Raw genomic sequence first — 25,797 nt, 5'->3', positions numbered from 1 at the left:
CAAGGCGATAATGATTGCGACGATGAGAGAAAGACATGAGTTTGCATTTAGTAGGATTGGGGGACATTAGAAAATCATTGCAGAGAGAGAAAGAGAGAGGGGTTAAATGATACGAAATGCAGAGAGGTCGGTCTGAGGTATATTCCTCTAGCCAGATACTCGGCGTTGGGGGAAGAGGAAGAGGGCGAAAGAAAGAGGGAAGAAAGAGGCGGATGATGGGTGACGATGATGAGAGAAGGAGTACGTAAAACGTATGGCAAGCAGTTTTGCATGCTCAAAGCCTACAGACCAGGCCCGCACTTTTTAAAAAGTTCAGTAACGCCTGGATGGCCTTGAAACTCAATTGAGCGTCTGGCCAAGGGCCCAAAATAACGTCATCCGACAACGGTGGGCTGTCGAGACGCGTAAGGTCATTGTTCAACTTTTGATGCTCTTCCGCGTACTTAGGGCAGCCACAAACACATGACCTATAGCCTCATTCACATTGCACAACTCACAGCCCGCAGACTCAGTGCGTCGCATGAGGTGCACGTGTGTGTGTGTGTGTGTGTGTGTGTGTGTGCGTGTGTGTGTGTGCGTGTGCGTGTGCGTGTGCGTGTGCGTGCGTGTGTGTGTGTGTGTGTGTGTGTGTGTGTGTGTGTGTGTGTGTGTGTGTGTGTGTGTGTGTGTGCGTGCGTGCGTGTGCGTGTGCGTGTGCGTGTGCGTGTGCGCGCGCGTGTGTGTGTGTGTGTGTGTGTGTGTGTGTGTGTGTGTGTGTGTGTGTGTGTGTGTGTGTGTGTGTGTGTGTGTGTGTGTGTGTGTGTGTGTGTGTGTGTGTGTGTGTTGTGTGTTACAGAGGTAACACAAAAGTAAAGGTTCCAAGATTATAAAGGTTGTGGACCCACACCGAATAAATATACCTTCGCAGCGCGTTCCGACCATCTGGCACGGTGGAAGGGTCCTCCTTGAGCACGAACTTGCGGGTGCCCACCACGTAGTCCTTGAAGTAGTTACCCCAATCCAGCAGTCGAAGATCCGCGCAGAACGTCTGCGACAGTGACACCCAAATCGTGAACGCTTGTCCGACTGTATCAGACTTAGTTTTATAAAATTCTCATTTTATTTCAGAGCCGACACGTGTAGACGTTGCTCCCACCGCTCCTAATCTATCTAAGCCACCCCCGCATTTTTATCTTCGCCGCATTAACAATCATTGTGAGGTGAAGCCCAACGTTGCGATAACACTCACTTTGCAGGTGGCTGTGCTTCCAGGATGTCTAATGCTTACATACTTGAGTTAACAGAATCTAAGAGATCACTACTCAAATTAGATAGCGAAAACCTTATACTAAGCTTTGATGACGGTTTTAGTGCCCAATAAGAACGTAGTGCTGCAAAGCCTGTTTAACATGTTTTCGCCCCAACGGACATGGCCTAATCTAGCGATGCCGACATTTACTTTTTGGAAGTATCCGTCACTTGCGACGACGAGTACCTTCAGCTTCAGTCCGTAATTTCTTCTCAAGCAATCCTCGAAGCATTTCAACCAGCATTTCACCAACCAGCATTTTCACCAACCAACATTTTTCAGGCCTCTATCCAGCCACGTTACATGTACTACTTGTCATTAGCCGCGTCATCAACTTCTCTATACCATTTCTTGGCGCTATTTGTACAGCCCTAGCCCTTGCGACAAAAAAGAAAAAAAAGATCCCTAACACCAAGAACATAGATCTCACCTATCGCGACATTTCAGTGGCTATGGCGTCGCACTGCTTATCGCACGGTCACGTGTTTGATCCCAGCCGTGGTGGCCACATACCGATGGGAAATGCAAATACGCTCGTGTACCGTGCGTTAGGTGCACGTTAAAGAACCCCAAGCAGTCAAAATTAATTTGGAGCCCCCTTCCTTCCACCACAGCGTTCTTCGTAAACCACTGTGCAGTTTCGGGAAGTTATACTCCACAAATATTAACGCGTCATGTTTATGCACTGTATGATGGTGGAATCTAATGAAGAAGCTAGGGTTGGAGATCTTAAAGACGTCAAGATTGCTTTTCATTCTTTCTTTTTTCTGTGGGGATTCTCCGCAAGGCTCTGCACAAAGACACAAAGAAAATGCGCACACACGCTAGTGCACAACGAAAAGAAGAAAAGGAGGTGGGTAACGAGAAGCACAAACACAATGGCGGTAAATAACAGAACAACAGCTCGTTGACAAGCGCGCGTGCTCGGTGGGAACGTCACTGGCGCTAGCTTAAACGGGCATGCTTCGGCACCTCGCTAGACCATGCAGGTGAAAATATACATGCACACCTTTCGATCGGCGGGCGAGATTTCCTGCAGGAGCGACAGCAGGTTCCCGCTGTGGAAGCGCCACTCGTGAGTGGTGAAGTACTCTAGCGAGACCATCACCTTGTACAGCTTGTTGAACAGGGGTAGCATCCTGCGCCGGGAATGTTTAAAGATGAGCAGATCGACAACTGGTCTAAGTGAATCGGGAATAAATGGAGTGGTTACTTAACTGCGATACTCAATAATGGCCAGATCTGCACATATATATCGAAATTTCTTGGCACGTTCGTTTTCGAAAGGTGGAGTAGAAGACACAGACCAAGCGAAAGACAAGGTATGTGGTATGTTCTTCAAAAAGCTAGGTCTCGTGTTAAAGCTGCCGCATATGTTACTTTTAAAGTACAATTCACCCTGTAATTAACCTATTCAACACACACACACACACACGCCCGCGCGCGCGCGCACGCACACACACACGCGCATACACACACACACACACACACACGCACACACACACACACACACACACACACACACACACACACACACACACACACACACACACACACACACACACACACACACACACACACACACACACACACACACACACACACACACACACACGCACGCACGCACGCACGCACGCACACGCACATGCACACCGCTCTCTTATACTGTTTGTGCTTGTGTAATATTCCACTTCGAGTTCATCTTAACGCAAAACCCGTGCAGTAACTCTGCTTCCTCAACTGCGCCTTCTTTCCACGCGTTTTCTTGTGTACCTGGCGCTATGTGCCAAACTGCTCGCGCATGCGCTAATGAGTAGTTTCCACTCTGTGACAAGTTCTGCGAAGAAACGCTACACAGGCGTGCTCAACCCGAGCACTCACTTGGGCTTCCTTCCGGAGAGCCACAGGTAGGCGTCGAAGAGCAATGCGGGACAGCGGTGCTCGAAGAACATAGAAAGCGCGTTGAAAAATCGGCTTTTCTTGAAGCTGCCGCCCGGGTGCCGCACCGCATTCGGCATCGGGTGCCACAGCAGCAGCGGGTACGCGATTGTCTCGATGTCGCCCCACGTCAGCTTGCGCAGAGTTCCCGACGCCACGTGGTACACGGCGACCTTGTCCGGCCTGCACACAGAAATGTAGTGCGCGCGGAGCAGGTATTCGCTTCGCATCGGGCGTAAATCGTAGAGAGAGAGAGAGAGAGAGAACATGCGAAAACAGGAAGAGGAATGGTATTAGGAGCGTCTGGTTCGTTACCATACGAGGGGGTCAGTGGAAAATGCAGAGAGGGAAAGAGGGGGAGAGCGAACACTGCGCGTACATTTCGTGGTGCGCAGCACAACTACAGACGGTAACTTAGGTCCGTACTCTTAAAAAAGCTGCAGTAGCGCGCGAGTTGCCTTTTCTGCCAGCGGCGGTTATTAAGGCGAAAGCCTTATATCTCTCATCAGTCAGCCGACCTTCAACGTCCTTGAGCGAAAACACGTCGACGGCACGAAAGGTACAAAAAGGCTACCAACAATCGACCTTTGCTGGGAGTCAAATCCACGACCTTTGGTGTTAAGGCTACGAACCCTCGATCTTTGGTGGGAGTCGAACGCATGAGCTTTGTTGTTTATCAAGGCGAAGTTAATTCAGGCATAGGTAATTAAGAGAGAGTTAATGCACCCGAACCCACGACCTCTTGTGATAATACAACCCACTACCTTTGGTGGTAATTAAGATGAAGCTAATTAAGGGACATGTATTTAAGATATAGCTAATTAAGACACTAGAACCCTCGACCTTTGGCGTTAATGAAGGCCAAGTTAATTAAGGGACTCTAACCCACGACCTTGAGTGGGAGCGCCGAATAAGAGGATGAGTAAGCGAATTAAGAGGGATGGATAAGCGAAGTAGAGTAAGCGAATTAAGAGAGGATAACATAAGAAATCTTGTGAATTCTTTTTTTTTTTTTTATGTGGTCATGGTCCCAGAAGCTTCACCTCTGAAAATGTCATCCGGTTCAGCTGGTATGACGCGGTCTCCAGAAAGAGACGCTGCACTTAATACTGAGGACCGGGACACAACGTGCGCTCGATGGTTCTCCGACATCCACAAGAGTCCAGTCCAGGAATTCGGCACATCTACTACTGCGGCGAAGCCGACCCTGGTTCGATGTGGTCGGTGTAGCTCTAAGGGAATCATTTTTTTTATTCATTGCTAAGCGATCCCTCATCTTTCACAATTTGCACTTAATTCACTTATTGCTGACAACGGTTTCACGCTATATGTCAAGCGTAGTTTAATTCCGCTGGCTGAGCTTTTTTTTTTCAGGGGTACTTTTGTAGGCCCACTTAACATACGTGAGGTTATATTTAAAATTCCAATTGCAACGCAGCGAAAACTCATCCGCTAGTTGCACTATAGTGCCACATACTGTACAACTCTTTTTATACGTAAGTCCAGTTTGGTTTTATTCCGCAAGCTGAATTTTTTTCCTGTAGCCCTCTTGTTTGGCGACTGTGCGGCGAAGCAGCTCTACAGGGGCAGAAAATTCGTCCGTCGTTGAATGATGGGGAAGGGCATGTTGACCGTGTTAACATGGACTCAAACGTGCAGCTGTGACGTATATTCAAGCCATGACGTATAAGGAAAGATGCTGCTGCCCGATACTGCAAGACGCAAAGAAATAAATGGCTTTATGGAGTCACATCCAAGCATTACAAGCCGCTGCGCGCACCACTTTTTCTCAAGTTTCGGCGCACGGTAAAATGTTTGATTTGGTATTTAGAAAACTAAGGTATTTTATATTTCGAAAGATTTACTATTAGAAACATTTTTTACACAAAAGGACATCGCCAAATAGAGAACTTTTTACGCGTGTTTACTTAATAGCGCAATGTACCGACAATGCCAAGCTTTGAATATCATCGGTGCAGAAAATATTCAAAGAAAAAGCTCACAATCTATAGGACGCGTGAGGAAACGAAATAAATAGGAAGCGATACTCCCATGTTACAGCGAAAATCAACAGCTTCGTCTCATTCAATAAAGGATGGCATTTTAGTTTTTAACAGTTTGGAAGTATTACTAAAATCATGTGCGCCTTTAAGTGTATACGCCAATCTCGCACGTTATACGCGAAGGTCAGGTTCGGGAGCTTTGAGAGAGTGAAGCCACAACCGGTGAACTGCACTGGGTCAATTGTGATAGGGCCTGCTGTTAGCCACACGATCTGCGCAAACACGTCACCGTTTGACAATACTCCTCGGACCTCCGCCTTGTCGGAAATATTTCCTCTCGCAATGTGAGTGTTGCAGTGTTCCCGTAGCGCAACAAAAAACTAGTTGGACAGTCGGTCCGACAATACCAACATGAATCTGTGCTTTTAAATACTGTCGTACCAAACGCCTGAATACACTAAGAAAATATACAATGAGATTGTTTCCCCACAAACTTAGTCGTACTGTGGGGGAACAAGCTTTGAGTTTATGGCAGCATTTTCTCCACACAATGTTTTATTATTGTGATAGCAATTATATGGACACTTCAGGAGAATTTCCGCCGACGTCATCGGCGGCGTCTTCTCCGTCCCTGTGTTGTTCCGTGTAAAGTACAAGTGCGATAACATCGCCGCCGGGCACCGTATGCTGCCGGTGCGAGTTAAAGCGTGCGATGTTGGGCCGAGAAGGTTGGTGACTCAATCTCGGAGGTTATGAAAAATGGCGCACAGCAAACGCCGGCAAGCAAGGACGTCTGGTGTGTATTTTGTGCACTACACACACAAACAGCAGTATTGCACGCAAGGTAACGTTTAAGATCGACTTCCCACTCTCGCATTGCACTAAATGCTGAAGAAATTAAACACTCACCGTCCACATCACCGCGAATTATCATCAATCAAAGCAAACAGCACAGAAAGCTTCGCTTACATTGATTCCCACATTGAGTCGGATCCACATAATTTTATTGCGATAGCGATTATATGGACACCCCAGGTGCATTTCCGCCGTCGTTGTCGACGTGATGTTCAGTATAAAGTGCAACTGCGATAATTTTTGACACAAAAAGACATAGCCAAATAGAGCACTATTTACAACACCACTATTTATAACATCGTGGTCACGCGCCGTATTTCGTGGGTGAAAGTGAAAGCGTGCGAGGGTGAGCAAAGAGTGGTGACTTGATCCCACGCGCGCTAAGGAGGAAGGCGGGGAGGGAGCGTACCGTCTTCCATCGCGCACAAGGCCGCAGGGAGAGTGGGGGACGTTTTACTCCGGCGGCGGCTTCGTATGGCGTGGCTGAGCGCGGCCCTGAGCTTGAAAGCGACCTGCGGTGAGTACAAAGTTTAGGTGCGCCGGCGGCTGGGGTCCTATAACGTAAAACTATTCCAATCTATAGTTATCAGTGTGATGCCAAAGGAACGAAGTAAGGCACACACAATAATCACAAACGTGTTCCCCCAAAAGTAAAGGGGACGACCTACCCAGAATTCTCTCGGCAACAAAAGATTTAACGGGTACCAGGGATAAGGCGGTGATAGCGGGTGACTTTAACGCACCTTACATACTAGAGAGTTTTAGTACGAGAAAACGACGCCCAGAGGGTTCCTACTCGAGCGCACCGCCACAGCCTTGGGCTTGCGGGATATCAATCAAATCGGCAAACCGACGTGCACGGATAACAGTGTCAGCACTGACACGGCGCCCAGCCGCGCATTTACAATTAACGTCAGAGACGCACAATGGGATTCCCTCGACGAAAACCTTAGAAGCGACCACCACATCATCAGAATAGCGCTCTCCACGCCCAAAATCCGGCGAACAATAGGGACACTAAGTTAACCGACTGGCCTCGTTATAGAGAACTCCAAAGGGCGCTGGAGCAGTCGGATACCACGCCGACCAACACGCGGTAATGGAGTCAATTCCTTCATCAAGTGCACGCGGACACCACCAACGCCATTGAGAGCGCAGCGGAGGCACCCGTGATAGACTCTCAGCCGGTCAGCCTATGAGAAGAGCGGCGGAAACTGGCCAAGAGGTGGAAAAAACAATGCCTAAACAAACACATGAGACAACGCATCGCTCTCTTGGTAGAGCAAGCCCAAGGTCACGCCAAGAAGCTAGCAAAAACGAGTGGGCGACGTTCTGCGGAACCCTATCAGGGACTCTGGGAACGACCAGTACGTGGCGAATACTACGGATCATGCTAAACCCGATGAGCACACGTGCCGGGAATAACAAGAAGCTCCAAATTATAGCAGACAACTTCGAGGGTACAGACCAAGAACTACTCGACGGCCTTCAGAACAAATATATGGGACCCTCATCCGCGACGGGATCTCCCTGCACGACGAGAATACATGCGGTAGAAGCCAACACTAAATTAGACGAAAAAATAGCGCACGCTGAAGTGTGCGTGGTGGCACAAGCCGCAGTTAAAAACTCGGCACAGGGCCCAGACTCGATCGCAAGTTCAATGATTTGAAACATGGATTCGACGGCCCTATAGCGAAAATAACAAAGTTTTCTAATAGCGAGTACAGGGTCAAGGGTGACTTGCACCAAGAATGGAAATTGGCTAAAGTGATCATGGTCCCCGAACCAAAAAAGAATCCCTCGATGGATACACTCCGGCCGGCGTCGCTCACGTCCTGCCTGGGAAAGCTTTATGAGAGGGGTATCCATAGCAGACTGCAGTGATACCTGAAAGGGCGGAACTGGTCCCCGGACCCTATGATATGATTTCGCATGGGTTTATCAGGTCAAGACGCGTTCCTCCTACTTAGGGACGAAATTCTAACTAATATACCGTACGACGACGAGAGACAATAGTCCTAGCACTATACCCCGAAGGAGCCTTCGACAACGTCTCTCATGCCGCAATACCCAAGGAACGCGAACTCGCGGGTGGTGCCGAGCGCACCTACAGTCACATAAGGGCGTTTCTTTCCAACCGCGAGGCACGCATCAGTATTGGCCAAATCACATTTTAGATATTTAAAATGCCAGGCAAAGGAACACCTCAAGGAGCGATAATATCGCCTCTGTTCTTCAACATGGCGGTGTGTCGCCTCGCACGTGATCTGGATCGGATCCCCGAACTAGATTACACGCTTGAACGAAAAAACCAGTCAAAAACACAAAGGACAAGAGGAGAGGCTGACACCACAACGACTGGAAGGTGCCTCTCCTCTTGTCCTTTGTGTTTTTGACTGGTTTTTTCGTTCAAGTATGTACCAACTGGCCCAGATTTCAACCCTTCTGCATAGATTACACGCTCTACGCGGACGACATCACGCTGTGAGCAAGCAGAGGTTCCCTAAGAGATAAGCCCCAAAGCGCAGCATTAGCGGTTGAGAAATTTTCCCGAGGAAGCGGGCTAAAGTGCACGCCCGAAAATCCGAGGTCATTTGGATACACGCGAAAGGCTACAAATCCAGAAGGTCGATTAACATTGTGGTTGAGGGCCACGCAGTCCGAGAAGTACCCACAACTCGAGTCCTGCGTTTTTGGCTTCAGAGCGACGGGAGAGCAGCACAGACGCTCAGAACCCTCAGATCCGCAACGCATAACATAGCCCTAATTGCATCTACGTCGACTGACGTAACGAAAGGTGGGCATGCGAGAAGACGATACCCTGAGGCTTGTACAGGCCTTAGTAATTAGTCGAGTCACGTATTGGCTCACCTTACCACATCCTGAACAGGGAAGAGGATAGACAGGCCAACACGATAATTCGAACTGATTTCAAGGTGGCTCTGGGCCTGCCCAAATGTACCTCTACGGAGCGCATGCTAGCTTTGGGAACACATAACACTTTCGATGAACTCAGGGAGGCCACTCTGATGCGACAGAGGGAACGCCTCAGCTTCACAAAAGCTGGTAGGGCAATGTCGGCTCGATTCAATATCCCAGCATACTCCGTTTATCGCTCCGAACAGACCGTATTTCTCCCTCCTTCGGTGAGACTCCAAATTACAGTAGCTCTAATTCTCAAGAACATGCATACCGAGTACAACGCGGAAAGGCGCAAAGCACGCGCACAACATATTCAGTCGATATAATATAATAACCCGAAGTACTGTACGTATTACACGGAAGCCGCTGCGTATGCAGAGGCGGCCGGGCATTGCTACCAAAGATGGTACGCCCTGGCAGTCGTGAACGCGATCTGTCCGCACAAATGACCACGTCGGCCACTGCGGGATCCCCCACCTTGGCCGAAATGTTAGCAGTGGCGATCTCCCTCGCTCACGCAGAGCGTTCGCAAAGTGACTCGGTTGTGGTCACGGACTCCCGGGAGACATGTCGCATGTTTCTCAAGGGGCACGTGACTGCGGCTAGTTTCGCGTTAATTCCCAAATTTTCAACCATCGTCATCGCCTACTCTGGTGCCCGGGACACGCGGGGGTACAAGGGAACGAACAGTCTAACGCGTTACCTAGAGGTGTACCAACCGAGCGACGGCGTCCTCTTCTAACCCCAAGCACTCGCACTATCCCTCTCAAAATCCCATCAATTTAAATGCCAAAGACATCCTTGCTCATCAGCGCGCAGTCCGCAGAAAATGCCCGCCACCTCATTCACAACTTAGCGAGGAAGAGGCCGCCCATTGGCGCAAAATACATACTGGAATATTGCCCCATCAAAAATTGCTAAACGCCATGTATACTGCCCTTGGCGCGGTGGCATACCCGCCCTAATACATGTTACCCGGGAGTGCACTAAGCCCCCTCATAGGCCAAATAGCAATAACACAATGGAGCAGTAGGAGGCACAGCTCGCCCGTTCCGACATGGCAGAAGAAAAGTCCTTGATCAGTCATGTCACGCAGGCGGCAGAGGCCAGTGGGGCTGTGGAGTGGAGGGCTCCGACCACACCTTTTTAAAATCTTTTGCTATCAAATAAAGTTTCTATATATATATTCTAATCTGTTTTTATTCCGATTTCCTGACGTACCCGACAAAACCAGCATCGGGTGGTGACTCGCAGCGTTGTTTGAGAAGGCTAACGAAACACCCTCCCCGTTTATAGGAGGTCACTTTTGTCTGCTTTCGAAGCGAATAGCTTTACCTTAATTGACATGTATTTCTTATGTGATTGGCTGATCAAAAGCGAGGAGCATGCATAAGTGGGGGCGGTAAGGTGGGGCCGGACTAGCGCAGTCAAAATAGATAACCTGATCAGGAGGGTGGCGCCGGCATTTGCGATTGGCCTGCTCCTTCTCGCTTGACTTTCGGTATCTGGTAGAAAATCGCGGAAGCGTGCAACGGAAAGGTAACAATGCAGCTAAGACGAATCCTCAACTAAGAAAATTTGGCACAGCGATGTCGTTTACGCGCCGAAAGGGCTCGATAATGATATAATTCCGCGCGAAAATGTTTATTATAGGCAAATAAATCGATTCGCCCCGGCAGTTTCGGCTATCCAGTGCCAGAGCGATCGGCGGACACCCATCTCCTTATCATTTAGGAACGGGACAGTCTCCGGCTATTACGAAAAAAAAATTATTTTTGATCGGCATGATATTGCGTCTTTAATAGCAGAGGCGCCATATGCTGTTGCTAAAATTTAGAATAGTTGAAGGACAGCTAATTGGGAGCTTCAACACTTGGGGGAAGACGAAGAAGTTCCGGCAGAGCACGCTCATTCACATGGGCTACGCCGACTATCGACGTTTTAGCCGAAAACTCGTCAACTGCACCAGATTCGACTATCCTATCGGGTTCCACTCGACAAACGCTCCGTTTCAAGACCAAGTTCATGTCCGTGAGTGAATTTTTCGTCATTCCACGCGACTTTGAAAATTCGAAGCGGCGGAAGCCCCGTTAGGCCTCGATAGGCTTAGCGCGTGAGCGACCGCCTCACCACTTAATAACTGGATCGCCTCTGCTGAGCGTACCAGATGGCTACATCAGAGGACATGGACCTCCAAATAACACCCCCGCATCCGGTTAACAACGCGGACGAAAACAGGGACACAAGAATAATTTCCGAAGCGGGGACTAGCAAAAGCCAAGAGATCGCCGCCCACAACCAGGCGATGGACGGCTGGCAGTTAGTTCTATCGCGGCGACAGCGAGATGCTGTCAAGCGCAACGACAGGGAAACGGCTCCCAACAACAAGAATAACATAAACGGACAGCCATCAGCAGGCGGCGCGAAAGGAGACGGGCACATCGGTCGTCGCAACATGCACCCGAGGAAGGGGAAGCCTCTGCCACCATTACCGAAGAATGACATCAAGATAATACTGAAGCCCCACAAAGGACTAATGCTCAAGGAATATCTGAGAACAGAAATACCACAATCGATTATTCGGGCTACCGGGACGATAATCACAGGAAACGGACCGAACCATCGAAAAAAAAAATCACTGGAGAAGATTTCATACTGCGAATCCGAGAGGGAACAAATATCATCATCGTCTCCACACCTTTACTGGAAGTGGCGGACGTCATTCGTCGAATCACGTGCATGGAGCTGCGAGGCAAGCAACACCCCTTCAACGTGTACGTAGCGGATCCAGATGATAGCTGCAAAGGGGTGGTGCACGGATTCCCAGCACACACCGAATCAGCAGATCTCCAGCAACACCTGCGAGTCAGGAGCCAAGGAGTCACCATCGAAAGGGCCCGAATGCTAGGAAGCTCTAATACCGCTCTCCTCACTTTCTCGGGAGGCACGCGCCCCAAATGCGTGTACTACATGGGAGTAGAGATGCGGTGTACGGAGTACAGGCCAACAATCCAAATGTGCCTGGAGTGCATGCAAGAGGGACACCGCTCGGACGTTTGTCCGAACCCCAAGAACATATGCCGTGGCTGCGGACTCGAAAACCCACCCCCACAAGGACACGAATGTGAAGTGAAGTGCGCCGTGTGCAGGGCTGCGGGGCACGAGACGCGTCGGTGCCCGAACAAACTGATTGCCGCCAAGCGCGTGAAGACGACTCGCCAGTCTCGATCGCGGGAGCGGTCGGGACAGAACACCAAAAAGGCACCGGGGCGCTGGTTCGAGTCCATGGAAGAGGAGGACTTCTACCGGCACCGATCGAGATCCAGATCTCCACACGGAAGCAGAGCGAAGAGCACTACCCCCTCGAGGGACCCCTCCAGCTCCAGGGCTTCGCAGCGGTCAAATTCGCCACTGCCTAAAAAACAGCAGGTGAGCTGGGCGAGGGTTGTTTCTCCCACTGCTCCAAAACAGAATACTGGTGAAAACGATAAGCGTATTCAAAAATTGGAAAAGGAAAATGCGCGACTAAGAGAACAGCTCTCAGGAGAAGAACGCAAACGACAATCACTTGAGAAACAAATATCAGAGTTAGAGGCGCGCTTCAATAGCACAATACAACAGCTGGAAACACCGCGTCAGTCTGAAGAAATAGCCAAAGCGAAAGCGGCGGCAGATATAAACTCCGTCTCCACGCAGTCTCCGACAACCTAAATCTCAAAAAACACGCAGATAACGGCAGCGCAGATCCAGACAATGATCGCGGAAAACTTGAAAATATTTATGCATGAAATGATGACGTCAGTTACCCAAAGGTTCACGGAATTTCAACAACTATGCACAAAGGACTTCGAGCAACACAAGGTATTCGTAGCGGAACAGCTTAAGGCAGTCTCGAAGGCTGTTCCCACCAAAAAACGCGCAATTGCGAATAGGAGCGGGTTCGGCAAAAACTAAAATAAGCCACTGCGTAACAGAATCTGACGGCTCGGACACGGAAACGTCACGGGCTTAAAATAAGAGTGGGCAACATGGCTAATCACGCTAAGAAATCACAAAGAATACAAAATTCAGACCAATTAGAGATATGGCAATGGAACTGCCGCTCCTTCTCCAGGAAAGCAGCAGTGTTCCACCAGTTTATCAAAAACTCCGGAATCGCTCCGGATGTGATATGTCTGCAGGAGGTGGGGGCCAAGCCGGCCAAACTGCAGGGATACTACACTTTGAGCGATCCTCAAAATTCGAAGGTCGCCACGCTGGTGAACAAGTCGATAAACGTTCAATTATTAACACTTCCGCAAACTGAGGGAGAGACTAATTCCATTGTTATCAGTGTGATGCCAAAGAAACGAAGTAAGGCACACACACTAATCACAAATCTGTACAGTCCTCCCAAAAGCAAAGGGGACGACCTACCCCACATTCTCTCCGCAACAAAAGATTTAGCGGGCACCAGGGATAAGGCGGTGATAGTGGGTGACTTCAATGCACCCCACATACTATGGGGATACGCGAAAACGTCGCCCAAAGGGTTCCTACTCGAGCGCACCGCAAAGGCCTTGGGCTTACGGGCAATCAATCAGATCGGCAAACCGACGCGCACAGGTAACAGCGTCAGCAGAGACACGGCGCCCGACCGTGCCTTTACAATTAACATCAGAGACGCACAATGGGTTTCCTTTGACGAAAATTTGGGAAGCGATCACGACATAATCCGGATAGCGCTCTCCACGCCCAACATACGGAGAAGATTAGGAATGACTAAATTAACTGACTGGCCTCGTTATAGACAACTCCAGAGAGCGCTGGAGGAGTCGGATACAGCCCCGACCAACATGCGAGAATGGACTGAATTCCTTCGACGAGCACACGGGGACACCACTAAAGCCATTGAGCGTACAGCGGAGGTGCCGGTGATAGACTCTCACCTGGTCAGCCTATGGGAAGAGAGGCGGAAACTGGCCAAGAGGTGGAAAAGGCAACGTCTGAACAAACACCTGAGACAACGCATCGCTCTCTTGGCAGAGCAAGCCCAAGGCCATGCCAACGAGCTCGCTAAAAACGAGTGGGCGACGTTCTGTGGAACCCTGTCAGGAACTCTTGGAACGACCAGTACGTGGCGAATACTACGAAGCATGCTAGACCCGATGAGCACGCGTACTGAGAATAACAAGAAGCTCCAAATTATAGCAGACAACTTCGAGGGTACAGACCAAGATCTCGTCCATGCGCTTCAGAAAAAGTACATAGGACTCTCACCTGCCACGGGATCGTCGTACGCGAGGAGACAATACGCGGGGGAAGCGAACCCTAAATTAGACGAAGATATAACGTACGCGGAAGTGTATGAGGCGGCACAATTCGCAGTTAAAAACTCGGCACCGGGCCCAGACTCGATCACAAATGCAATGATTCGAAACATGGATTCGGTAGCCCTAGCGAAAATCACAAAGACGTTTAATAGCGAGTGCTGGGCCAAGGGAGACTTGCCCCAAGAGTGGAAATTGGCTAAAATAATCATGATCCCCAAACCAAAAAAGAATCCCTCGATTGACACACTACGGCCGGTGTCGCTCACGTCCTGCCTAGGTAAGCTCTATGAAAGGGTTATCCATAGCAGATTGCAGCGATACCTGGAAGAGCGGAGCTGGTTCCCGGACTCCATGATAGGATTTCGCACGGGTTTATCTTGTCAGGACGCGTTCCTCCAACTTAGAGACGAAATTCTAACTAATATACCGTACGGCGACGAGAGACTAGTCCTAGCACTAGACCTGAAAGGAGCCTTCGACAACGTCTCTCACGCCGCAATATTGGAGGAACTCGAACTCGCGGGTTGTGGTGAGCGCACATACAATTACTTAAGAGCGTTTCTTTCCAACCGCGAGGCGAGCATCAGCATTGGCCAAATAACTTCGGATTTATTTAAAATGCCTGACAAAGGAACACCTCAAGGAGCTATATTATCTCCTCTTCTCTTCAACATGGCGATGTGTCACCTCGCGCGCGATCTGGATCGGATACCCGACCTAGGTTACACGCTCTACGCGGACGACATCACGCTGTGGACGAGCAGAGGTTCACTAGGGGATAAGGAATATACGCTCCAAAGCGCAGTATTAGCGGTGGAGAAGTTTTCTAGATGGAGTGGCCTGAAGTGCGCACCCGAAAAATCTGAGGTTATCCGGATACACGCGAAAGGCTACAAATCCAGAGGATCCATTAACATCGTGGTTGAGGGCCAATCAGTCCGAGAGGTACCCACGATGCGAGTCCTGGGTTTGTGGCTTCAGAGCGACGGGAGAGCAGTACAGACACTTAAGACCCTCAAATCCACAGCCAACAACATTGCCCAAATGATACGTCGCGTGACGTATCGAAAAGCGGGAATGCGAGAAGACGATACCCTAAGGCTCGTACAGGCCTTAGTGATTAGTCGAATAACGTATGGCTTACCGTACCAAATCCTGAACAGGGAGGAGGAAAAGCAGGCTAACACAATAATCCGAACCGCTTTCAGAGCTGCTTTGGGCCTGCCTAAATGTACTTCAACAGAGCGCATGTTAGCTTTGGGAGTGCACAATACTTTCGACGAACTGAGGCAAGCCACCCTGATGCGACAGAGGGAGCGCCTCAGCTTCACAAAAACTGGTAGGGCAATATTGGCTAGACTGAATATCCCAGCATACCCCATTTATCTCACAGAGCAGGCCGTGCCTCTCCCTCTTTCGATGAGATCCAAAATTACAGTAGCCCCAATTCCAAAGAATATGCATCCCGAGTACAACAAAGAAAGGCGCAAAGCACGCGCACAACACATTCAATCAGCGTACTCTAATAACCATAGGTACAACACGTACTACACAGACGCAGCTCTGTATGCAGAGGCGACGGGGCAGCGCTACCAAAGGAGGTACGCCCTGGCAGTCGTGAACACTATCAGCCAACAGCAAATTACCGCGTCGGCCACGGCAGGATCTCCCACCTCGGCTGAAATATTAGCAGTGGCGATCGCACTCGCCCACGCGGAGCGTTCGCAAAGGGACTCGGTCGTGGTCACGGACTCCCAGGAGACATGTCGCATGTTTCTCAAGGGGCACGTGACTGCGGCTAGCCTCGCGATAATTCCCAAATCCTTCAACCACCATCATCGCCTACTCTGGTGCCCGGGCCACGCGGGGGTACAGGGGAACGAAAAGGCTAACGCGTTAGCTCGAGGGTTCACTAACCGAGCGACGGCGTCCTCTTCTAACCCCAACCACCCGCACTATCCCTCACAAAATTCCACCAATTTAAATGCCAAAGACATCCTTGCTCATCAGCGTGGAGTCCGCAGAAAATACCCGCCGCCTCACCCACAACTTAACGGGGAAGAGGCCGCCGATTGGCGTAAAATACAGACCGGGGTGTTCCCCCATTTAAAATTGCTAAACGCCATGTATCCCACTCGTTATAGGGCCAACTGTCCTTGGTGCGGTGGCATACCTACCCTAATACACATAACCTGGGAGTGCACTAAGCACCCTAATAGGCCAAATACCAGTAGGACAATGGAGCAGTGGGAGGCACAGCTCGCCCGCTCCGACCTGGCAGGACAAAAGTCCTTAATTAGCCAGGTCAGGCAGGCGGCAGAGGCCAGTGGGGCCCTGGACTGAGAGGCTCCGACCACCCCTCCTTCAAATCTTTACAATTACAATAAAGTTTCTCTCTCTCTCTCTCTCAACACTTGAGTGACACGTACATATCGTTCTGGACCCTCGCGTAGCTCACGAGACGCCACAAGAATAGTAGACCTACCTGTGCATTGCGGTGTGCCAAGCGACCATGATCATGGTGTTGATGACCACGTCTACGGGCACGAAGTCGGCTGCCTTGTCCGTGTCCGCCACCATTGACCGAAGGAGTCCTTTACCAGACTTGGCGAAATAAGGAAAGAAGGCAAGAAAAGAGAAAGAGAGAGATTGAAGTAAGGTGGTTGAGCAATTTGGTTTGTGATATACTCTGTTAAGGAGTATGTAATATACCCTACTCAGAGGGTCTCTTTGCACCCCTCCCCCCCCCCACCACCACCCTTGTACCTTTATATGCGTATATCATTTCACTGAAGAGAACAGCAGTTTACGATAGGTAGCGAGGCACTGGAAGTGGTAAAGGAATACATCTACTTAGGGCAGGTAGTGACCGCGGATCTGGATCATGAGACTGAAATAATCAGAAGAATAAGAATGGGCTGGTGTGCGTTGGGCAGGCAGTCTCAGATCATGAACAGCAGGTTGTCATTATCCCTCAAGAGAAAAGTGTATAACAGCTGTGTCTTACCAGTACTCACGTACGGGGCAGAAACCTGGAGGCTTACGAAAAGGGTTCTACTTAAATTGAGGACGACGCAATGAGCTATGGAAAGAAGAATGATGGGTGTAACGTTAAAGGATAAGAAAAGAGCAGATTGGGTGAGGGAACAAACACGAGTCAATGACATCTTAGTTAAAATCAAGAAAAAAAAATGGGCATGGGCAGGACATGTAATGAGGAGGGAAGATAACCGATGGTCATTAAGGGTTACGGACTGGATTCCAAGGGAAGGGAAGCGTAGCAGGGGGCGGCAGAAAGTTAGGTGGGTGGATGAGATTAAGAAATTTGCAGGGACAACATGGCCACAATTAGTACATGGCAGGGGTAGTTGGAGAAGTATGGGAGAGGCCTTTGCCCTGCAGTGGGCGTAACCAGGATGATGATGATGATGATGATGAGGATGATGCTGATGATGATGATGATGATGATGATGCTGATGATGATGATTTCACTTCATAAAAGCTGCTTTTGCAGAGACGACGTCTTATAAGGTTGAGCAGTAAGGAGTCGATGCACTTTTTGGAGCGACCGAATGATGTCGCAAATACGCCGATCATCACAAGCGGTGTCAGCCGCGGTCTCCGTAACCATAAGTTTATCGTCATGAAATGTAGTTTTTGACAAGGACTGCTATTGACAGCATCCCCGCGAACTTTACATATGAGGACGTGTTAACAGTAAATAGATCTTCATAGCAGACATACAAGGGCCAGACTCGCGAAACTTGCTGCACTAAAAGAACTGCTCTTATTCATTTGCCAGAACTTCAGTTATCATTTTCCTGGTTGCTACGATTGGCCGATGGCTATTGCTTTGAGAAACGTTCGCGAATAAAGAATAGAAGAAACAAAAATTTTAATCGCGATATGGTCAGAACAGCGTTTAAAGGAAGCGTTGTGTAACCATATGTTATCTCAACGCGCCGATAACAATACTCACTGCAACAAGAAGGCCCGTGGGTCCATTGATGTTGTCAATCCACCCCTGCGAAAGAATTTAAAAAAAAGACATCATGCAACAGGCTCTTGATCACTTATGACAGTAGACACAGGCTCATTCGGCTCCGCGTCAAGGTGATACGCATCTCAGTGTGGGACAGATAAACTTGCCAACAGGTAAGCCATAACATCAATTACTTTGCCTGGCAAAGACCAGTCTGCACGGGCGCAATCATGGATGGAGAAGAGTGGTTACTAAGCGAATAAATTCTGCACAGGATCGCAGTGTGAAGGAAGTTTCGCGAAAGGAAAAAGTAATCGTCCGCTTTTTCGAGAGCGGTGACGTGGGGCCCTCTCACCGGTATGGGCTCCTGCCATGCGGCTGTGACTATGGAGGGCCTGACGATGGCCACAGGCAGGGATCCCCTCTCGTCGGCCACCAGGCTTTCGGCGAGGGCTTTGGTGAAGGTATACATGTTGGGCCGACTGCCCAGCAACTTGGGCGTGATCGCCTCCACCAGTGGGTCATCCATCCAGCTGCGCAGAATGCAGCCCGTGCTATGAAAACGGCGATTCACTGGCGAATCTATCAGTTTTCTGCATACCGAGTGGGGAGAGTCGAAATAAAATATTTCGTTCTGCGATTCGATCATTCACGGCGTATGGAACATATTTGAAACCACCCCAGCAATTCCTGATATCGCCTTTAGTCCACAGGTTTTACACCACGTGACGCACTGACCTTCACGATTCAGAAGTCACGCGATGACACAAGCAGTGGACTGGACAAAAACTCAATACACATAATAATAACAATAATAAAAAACAGGACCATGCCAACAGCTTTCACCACCGAGCACGAATCAGGGACGGCTGATCTGATAACCGTCACGCGTAGAAGACGAGCGCCGGCAAGTCCACTGTGAATCAGCACTTTTGTAGAGGCTCAGTCGCGCTTCGAGAAAGCGGGTGCAGAGAATCTCGAAAAATGACCCCCCTCCTCACCGCCGCCGTCTGTCTTATGCCTCGTACAACTTGTTTCACCGGGCGTCTTATCAAAGCCGAAACGTCCTTTTTTGCCGTTGCAGTTATCGTAATCTCTAAAGCTGATTTTGAAAGAACAATGCAATGTTACTAAATAGTCGTAATGGGCGCATGTTTCAGGATATTCAGACGCAGGATGGACGTCCTTAATCTCGGTTGGGCTCAGGTTACGAGTACATTTGCGCATTTGTGTGCAGGTAGGTGCCTGGTCGCGTTATGTTCACTACCACAGAGATCGATTTGTTCTTTTTTTTCTTTTTGTTTCTTTTTGGACTGAGTACGTGAACATTCAGAGTGCCTGTTCTTAAGCGACGGAAGTAAATGTAGAAAATCATCTGTGACTGGCCATTGTTCAAAGACCTGCTTCATGGAAGGGCTTCAAGTTAGGCGCGTTAGTTTGAACAACGTATAGAATAGTTCCGTTCTTTTCGCAGGCTCGCATTAAAATAATACAGACCGAAGTCATTTATTTCATCATGCTTGCGGCACGTTATGCCTCGCCCCTGCCTCTTAGCTAAGGATTGGTGAAGCCGTAATAAAAACGAATGTAGACCGATGTACACGATTAATTTAAAGCTCGCGAAACCCACCGCGGTGGCTCAGTGGCATAATGGTCTGCTGCTTTGCATGAGGTCATGGGTTGAAACCAAGCTATTTCTGGTCGTCTTTTTTCAACGACGAACTAGAGATACGCGTACCTTTAGGTTGTAATGAAGGTTAAGAAACCATAGATCCAAATTATTCCGCACCCACGGCATTCCACATTACCACCTGTTCAGATTCGGTTCATTAAGATCAGTGAACGAAAACTACCGATATCTTAAGCCTAGCAATACATATCAAGCAATGATTTCTTGTGGTGTCTGTGTTTTTTAGCCGTCTCACAGCCTGGGAAATCCACAGCATGATTGCGTACTTAATACAGGTGTGGCGAATGTCGCTTACCATGTCGCACCGAGGCTAGAGTGTTCAACCAGCTTTAAGGGGAAGTTTCGGAGTTTTCATTTTTTGAATAAAATGCGCACAATACAATATTATAATACAAGACCGAGACAAGAGCTCCTTGCGTTTTCGGAAACCCGATGCAAAGAAAGAAATTCACTGATCTGAGAGCCAAATGTTGTGGCGAATTTACTTTTCGAGCTTATAAAACACATTTAATGCTGTTAACGTAAGGAGTAAGTGGTCGTTGGCACGCTCGCTGACGCTTTCCAACTATGTGACTTCTGCATTCTGTGCAGCCCCCCTCTGCTTTCGTGTTCCGTTTGCTGAAAATGGAGGCAGCATAAACAATTGTGAGGCTAAAACGTTGCACTCCCAGAACAGCATTGCTTTTCTGCCATTCATCTGCAACAGAAGCCGCGACACCATAGGAGCCTCCAAATCAATAAAGAGCGAAGTTATCTGCGTTTTTTATTGATTTAGGTACTCCAGTGTCTCCATCTCAAATATGCGCCCGCTTCGTTTCTTCTACTTCATCCATGTCAATCCTAGTCTACCGTTTTCGCTGAGCAACAACCACTGACCATTTCCATGACCGTGTAAAAATGAAGGTGACGATGACAATTACTACTACTACTACTACTACTACTACTACTAGTACTACTACTACTATTACTACTGTTATTATTATTATTATTATTATTATTATTATCATCATCATTATTATTATTATTAACGAAAGCATTACGTCAGATACAAAGTAGTGTTTGCGTTTAAGTGATGCTAATGTTCCTTTGCTATAATAAAACAATTTCACGTGTTAAATATTTGGCATGACTGTCGATTTGATGCAGATTGACGGTGGAATCGACATTATGTGGCTTACTTAGCATGTTTATTATTATTTTTTTTATTTACCATAAACCAAATCTCCAGTCTCATCTCAAATATTCTCAGCGAACTAGTCTGGACTCCGGGCTTGGACTTACGTATAATGAGGGATAGTGCCCCTGTATCGCAGGGTCTTTCTTTTTCTCGCGCCACCCACACCGCCGCTGGCCGTGCATAATCCCGTCGTTGACAAGTGATATCAATCGCTCTATACTCGATAAGGAGAAACCAACCAGGCGGAAGCAACACCGGCATAACGCTTGCTTCAGCTCTTATGCTATCGGTACCGTCAAAGGCGCGTTCCCACCGTAGCAGCAGTAGCACATGCTTACTAAGCACTTTTGACCGCTTCGGCCGGAGCAGCGGATAGCAGCGGTCTCACTTTATCCCGCGTGCTGTGGCAGTACATACGCTCACCCTCACCGCCGCGTGATAACATAACTGCAGCATACCTTAGCATAACGGGGTGCCGCGCACTGAGGTTGCACGAATCGTACTGACAACACGAAAGCTGTTTACTCCGTGCCGTGTGGATGGACCGTTATCGTCTACCGCAGTCATTAATGCGAAAGCACTATATGTCCCACGACGCAGAAAAGCCGGCATTGTAGGCAGAGGTTGGTACCAAAGATCATCCCCATCAGTGACATAATCAGCGTCTGGTATGATGTCAGTAGTAATAGAAAATTAACGTTAAAACAAGTTAGCGTAAGGTGGCTTAAGGTTGATTAAAGTAAATTAAGGTTGGTAAAAATTAGAGCAAGGTGGATTAAGGGGTATTATTATTATTTTTTTTGATGTACTGTCAATCTCTCACAGGGATTATTACAGGGGTGGGAGTAAATACATAAACAAAATGCACATCGATAAGTTTCCACAAGCAGGCAATGCAATGGACGATCAGATAAATATCCAGTCAGCAGCATGATAAGCACGTGTGACAAACGCCGTCTTCCGCGAATTCAGTAAACAATTCTAGCGTTGGCTGACCAACAACAAATTCATCCAAGGAATTCCAGTCTCTGACTGCTTGTGGAAAAAAAAAGAGAAACGAAACGCGTTATTAGTATAATTGAATTCATTTAGGGTACATTTGTGTTCGTTGTCCGTTTGCCTGAAAGTTTTCTATGTAATGAATCACTTGGGATTTAGCTTGGAACTATGGTTTAGCAATAAATACAAGAACTTTATCCTGTGCACTGTGGCTTGGCTAGACAAAGTTGCGAGGCCAGCGAGTTGCGGCGTTTCGGTTGGGGAATCCGTACGCCTGTAGCGATTGAACATAAATTGCACGTCTTTCTTTCGCATACGCTTTACAAGTGTGAGAATGTTGTGCTTAGTGTACAGAAACCCCGCAAAGCTGGCATATTCCAGTATTGGTCGGATGAAACTGGTGTAAGGGAGAAGTCATGCTTCATATGTAAATGGTGTATGTATATGTATATATATTTTTTCTCGATCGTGACAGCTTGGTGCGAACAGTTTCTTTCTTTCTTTTTTTTGTTTTTTGTTTCTCGAGTTGCTTTATTTTTTTCTTCTAGTATGGGTGTACAACATACACTGCTGTTTTGCCGCTGCTGCCACTGCCTGTAGGGCCTCAGGCCTCGTCAAGCTGCTCAATGAGCAGCTTTTTGTCTGGGGTCCATTTTTCCTTTCCTTGAGGAAAATAAAACTGGTTCTGATTCTGATTCTGATTCTGATATGTAGAACCCGTAAGCGAACGTTTAAGAAAGAACAACTTGTTTAAGGCTTTTTTTGGATATTTGTTCAATGTGCGCGTTCCAGCTGAGGTCACGGCTTATCAATACTCCCAGCTATTTATACTGTGAAATATCCCGTAGTGTGAGGCCGTTAATGGTGTAGGGAAAGAAAACGGGTAGATTTCTTGCTTGTTATGATCATATAAACTGTTTTCTCCGCGTTTAATACCAAATTCGCCAATCTGTGCACCACTGGGTTACTACGTTTAGGGAATTGTTAAGTTCTATTTAGTCATCGCGAGTTCTAATTGTGTAGTATAGTACACAGTCATCTGCAAACAGTCGGATATTTACGTCAATGTGGTTGGTTATATCATTTATGTACAACGAGAAGAGCAGTGGTGCCATAACAGAACCCTGCGGTAGGCCAGATAGAACCCGTATGGTATTTGATACATGGTCATTATACTGTACATACTGGTAAAGGTACGAGAGATAATCTTTAATCCAAAGCATGAGAGGACCATCTCTTATTGATTTTTAGTTTATAGGTAAGTTTAAGGTGAGCAACGCGATCTAAAGCCTTGGAAAAATCCATAAATATTGCATCAAGTTGTAGTTGGCTGTTAATATCTTTGGCCAATTCATGTAGTGTTTCAGTTAATTGGTTAACAGTGGATAGGCCACATGACAATATATGACGTCACGCATCATGGGCATAAGCGATTCGATAAGTCATAATGCTTTCGCATTCAAATGACGTAAAGATACTTAAGTGACTGTCAACTTTGCGTATTGGCCACTACAGGGCTATCGATTTAAAACTCACAGCGCATCTACCCGCCATATTAATTTTCGAAGTAAACCTGCGCTGTAATATCGTTCACAATGCAACGTTAAAACCCGTTTTGGTTATGTCATAGTGCACAGCTATCGCTTTAAAATTAACCGTCCTTTAAACCTTCGGCGCCAACTTTGCAACGGCAGCCGCCATTGAGTTTCGGTACCCTTCACAGAAGCAACAGCGTAGCCATATACTCCTACGATGCACAAGGTGACAGCTATCACTCAGAAAGTTTATTAAGTTTGCGGCACAGATTTGCATCAATAATCAATTATTTAGCGGAAACCATAACTGCTACTTATGCCATGTCACATCGGCTCGTTAGCTTTCACCCAGTCTTCACCACATCAGATAAAGCCATACGCGTGAGAAACACTACCAACGGTCACAAAACCGGGGCTAAGAGACAAATGGAGCTATTCACTTTAAAAGCTTTTGCATTCAGAATTAAGAGGAAGCTTTAGCCCTACTCCGGCGCGGCCTACTCAAATATATGTAAAACGCAGAAATGCTTTCCTGAGATAACCCGTGGACCGACTTTAATGAAATTTGTTGAATTCCAGAGAGAAAGTTAAATTCAGGTGACTGTTGCCAGCGGAACTTGGAATTAAGGCCTACATTTTGTTAAAATAATTTTCAAAAATTCGTAAGTTCGAGAAAAGATAGAAGCACAACGTTTACAAATTAATAGCTCTGCATCACAAGCAGGTATTGCGGTTCTGTATACCGGCATCCATTAGATCATTCAAAGCGGACAAATTTGATTTGTCAATTTATATCTTACGTGAATTTGTTACGTTGTGTACAAAGATTCTGCAAAAGCTATGTTCCCATATTACTAAATCTTTTTAGATTCATGTGTAACATATGTATTTTGTCCGCTTTACCTGTACTATTAGGTGCAATTCACGGAATCGTGATATCATTTTTCATTGCTGAGTTACAGAGTTGGAAACTTGGTAGTTTCGTTTTCTGAAAATTTGCGATTTTTGCCAATGTAGAGTAAAAAATTGACGACCTAAATAAAAAATTCAAAGCCAACAGTCATTAGATTTTAAGTTTTTCTTTTAAGCGCAACAAACCTCATCAAATTTAGTGCAGTGGTTGCCGAGAAAAACGAATTCTCCTTTTACATGTATTTGGATAGGAGCACCCGAGCTAAAGCTTCCTCTTAGGCACGGACACGGAATAAACAAGGCGTGTGGCATAAAGCCAAATCTAAGAGATAGAAACGATACGGTGTGTGTCCCCCAACCACGTCCGACTTGCTCTTCGGCCGGCAGCATGCTGCAGCCTGCACTGTCATTGCTAGACGTACCTGCTGCATCATGGCGCGAGGTGAGTTTTTTTCCCCTCGCCAGAAATCTACGTAGTTCCTGCACGCGCTAGGAGCACCTTTTTCCTTTCCCCTTAACAACCGTGTTTAGCAACATCTCGGTGTTTTTGTTGTTGTTGTTAAGAATGCTTTTACCACCACGCCTGAAACGAAATGGCAGGCCTTTGCTAGCAACGATGCATTTGGTTGAGTTTTGCGAAGCGTAAACAGATGAACTGCTGAGGGCGAGTTTACAGCGGCACTTGGTTTCGCTTATGCATATTCACTGCAGGTTCTGCCGCCCACATTAATCCATACGCCAGCCGTTTTATTCCCAGCGCGAGAGTCTTAAATCCAAGCAGAACGTCCTTCAAGAACCTTCGATTTCTGAGGCAATCAAAAATCTGTGAAAATGTTAGGAGCTCAGTCGAGGACACTGAAGCGCACATAATCACTAGTGATCATCAGTATTTCGACACTGTCTGCTATACATTCCGAAAAAAAAAAGCTTAAACTGACTCATAGAAATGACAATGAATAAAAGAAGACTACCACTGTCATACTAAACAAATTGATTCGCGATCCCTAGTGACTTAACCATACCATCTCTTAGTTACAATATTTGAATTACCACTCTTATGACTTTAATTTGACATCCATGACGCTAAGCTACTTAAAAGTATGAGCACATTGAACGGAACGTATCACTAGCGATCACTAATGACTCGGCATCATCAATTAACAATGGTAAACAAGTTACTC

General features: G+C 47.6%; 1 protein-coding gene across 1 annotated transcript in view; it reads right to left on the bottom strand.

Annotated features, from left to right (window-relative positions):
• Positions 1 to 25,797, bottom strand: part of LOC126536333 (fatty acyl-CoA reductase 1-like) — a 41,889-nt gene that overhangs the window by 4,545 nt on the left and 11,547 nt on the right. Inside the window, exons 6-11 of the mRNA XM_050183257.3 lie at positions 18,659 to 18,836; positions 18,301 to 18,345; positions 16,807 to 16,925; positions 3,170 to 3,409; positions 2,298 to 2,427; positions 900 to 1,027 (exon numbers count right to left, since the gene is read on the bottom strand). Of these exons, the coding sequence (XP_050039214.1) occupies positions 900 to 1,027; positions 2,298 to 2,427; positions 3,170 to 3,409; positions 16,807 to 16,925; positions 18,301 to 18,345; positions 18,659 to 18,836 (840 nt within the window). The remainder of the gene's footprint in view (positions 1 to 899; positions 1,028 to 2,297; positions 2,428 to 3,169; positions 3,410 to 16,806; positions 16,926 to 18,300; positions 18,346 to 18,658; positions 18,837 to 25,797) is intronic.

Source organism: Dermacentor andersoni, chromosome 4 (assembly GCF_023375885.2).
Source record: "Dermacentor andersoni chromosome 4, qqDerAnde1_hic_scaffold, whole genome shotgun sequence".
In the NCBI taxonomy this organism is placed as follows: Eukaryota; Metazoa; Arthropoda; class Arachnida; order Ixodida; family Ixodidae; genus Dermacentor; species Dermacentor andersoni.
This window is presented reverse-complemented; position numbering and strand designations above follow the sequence as displayed.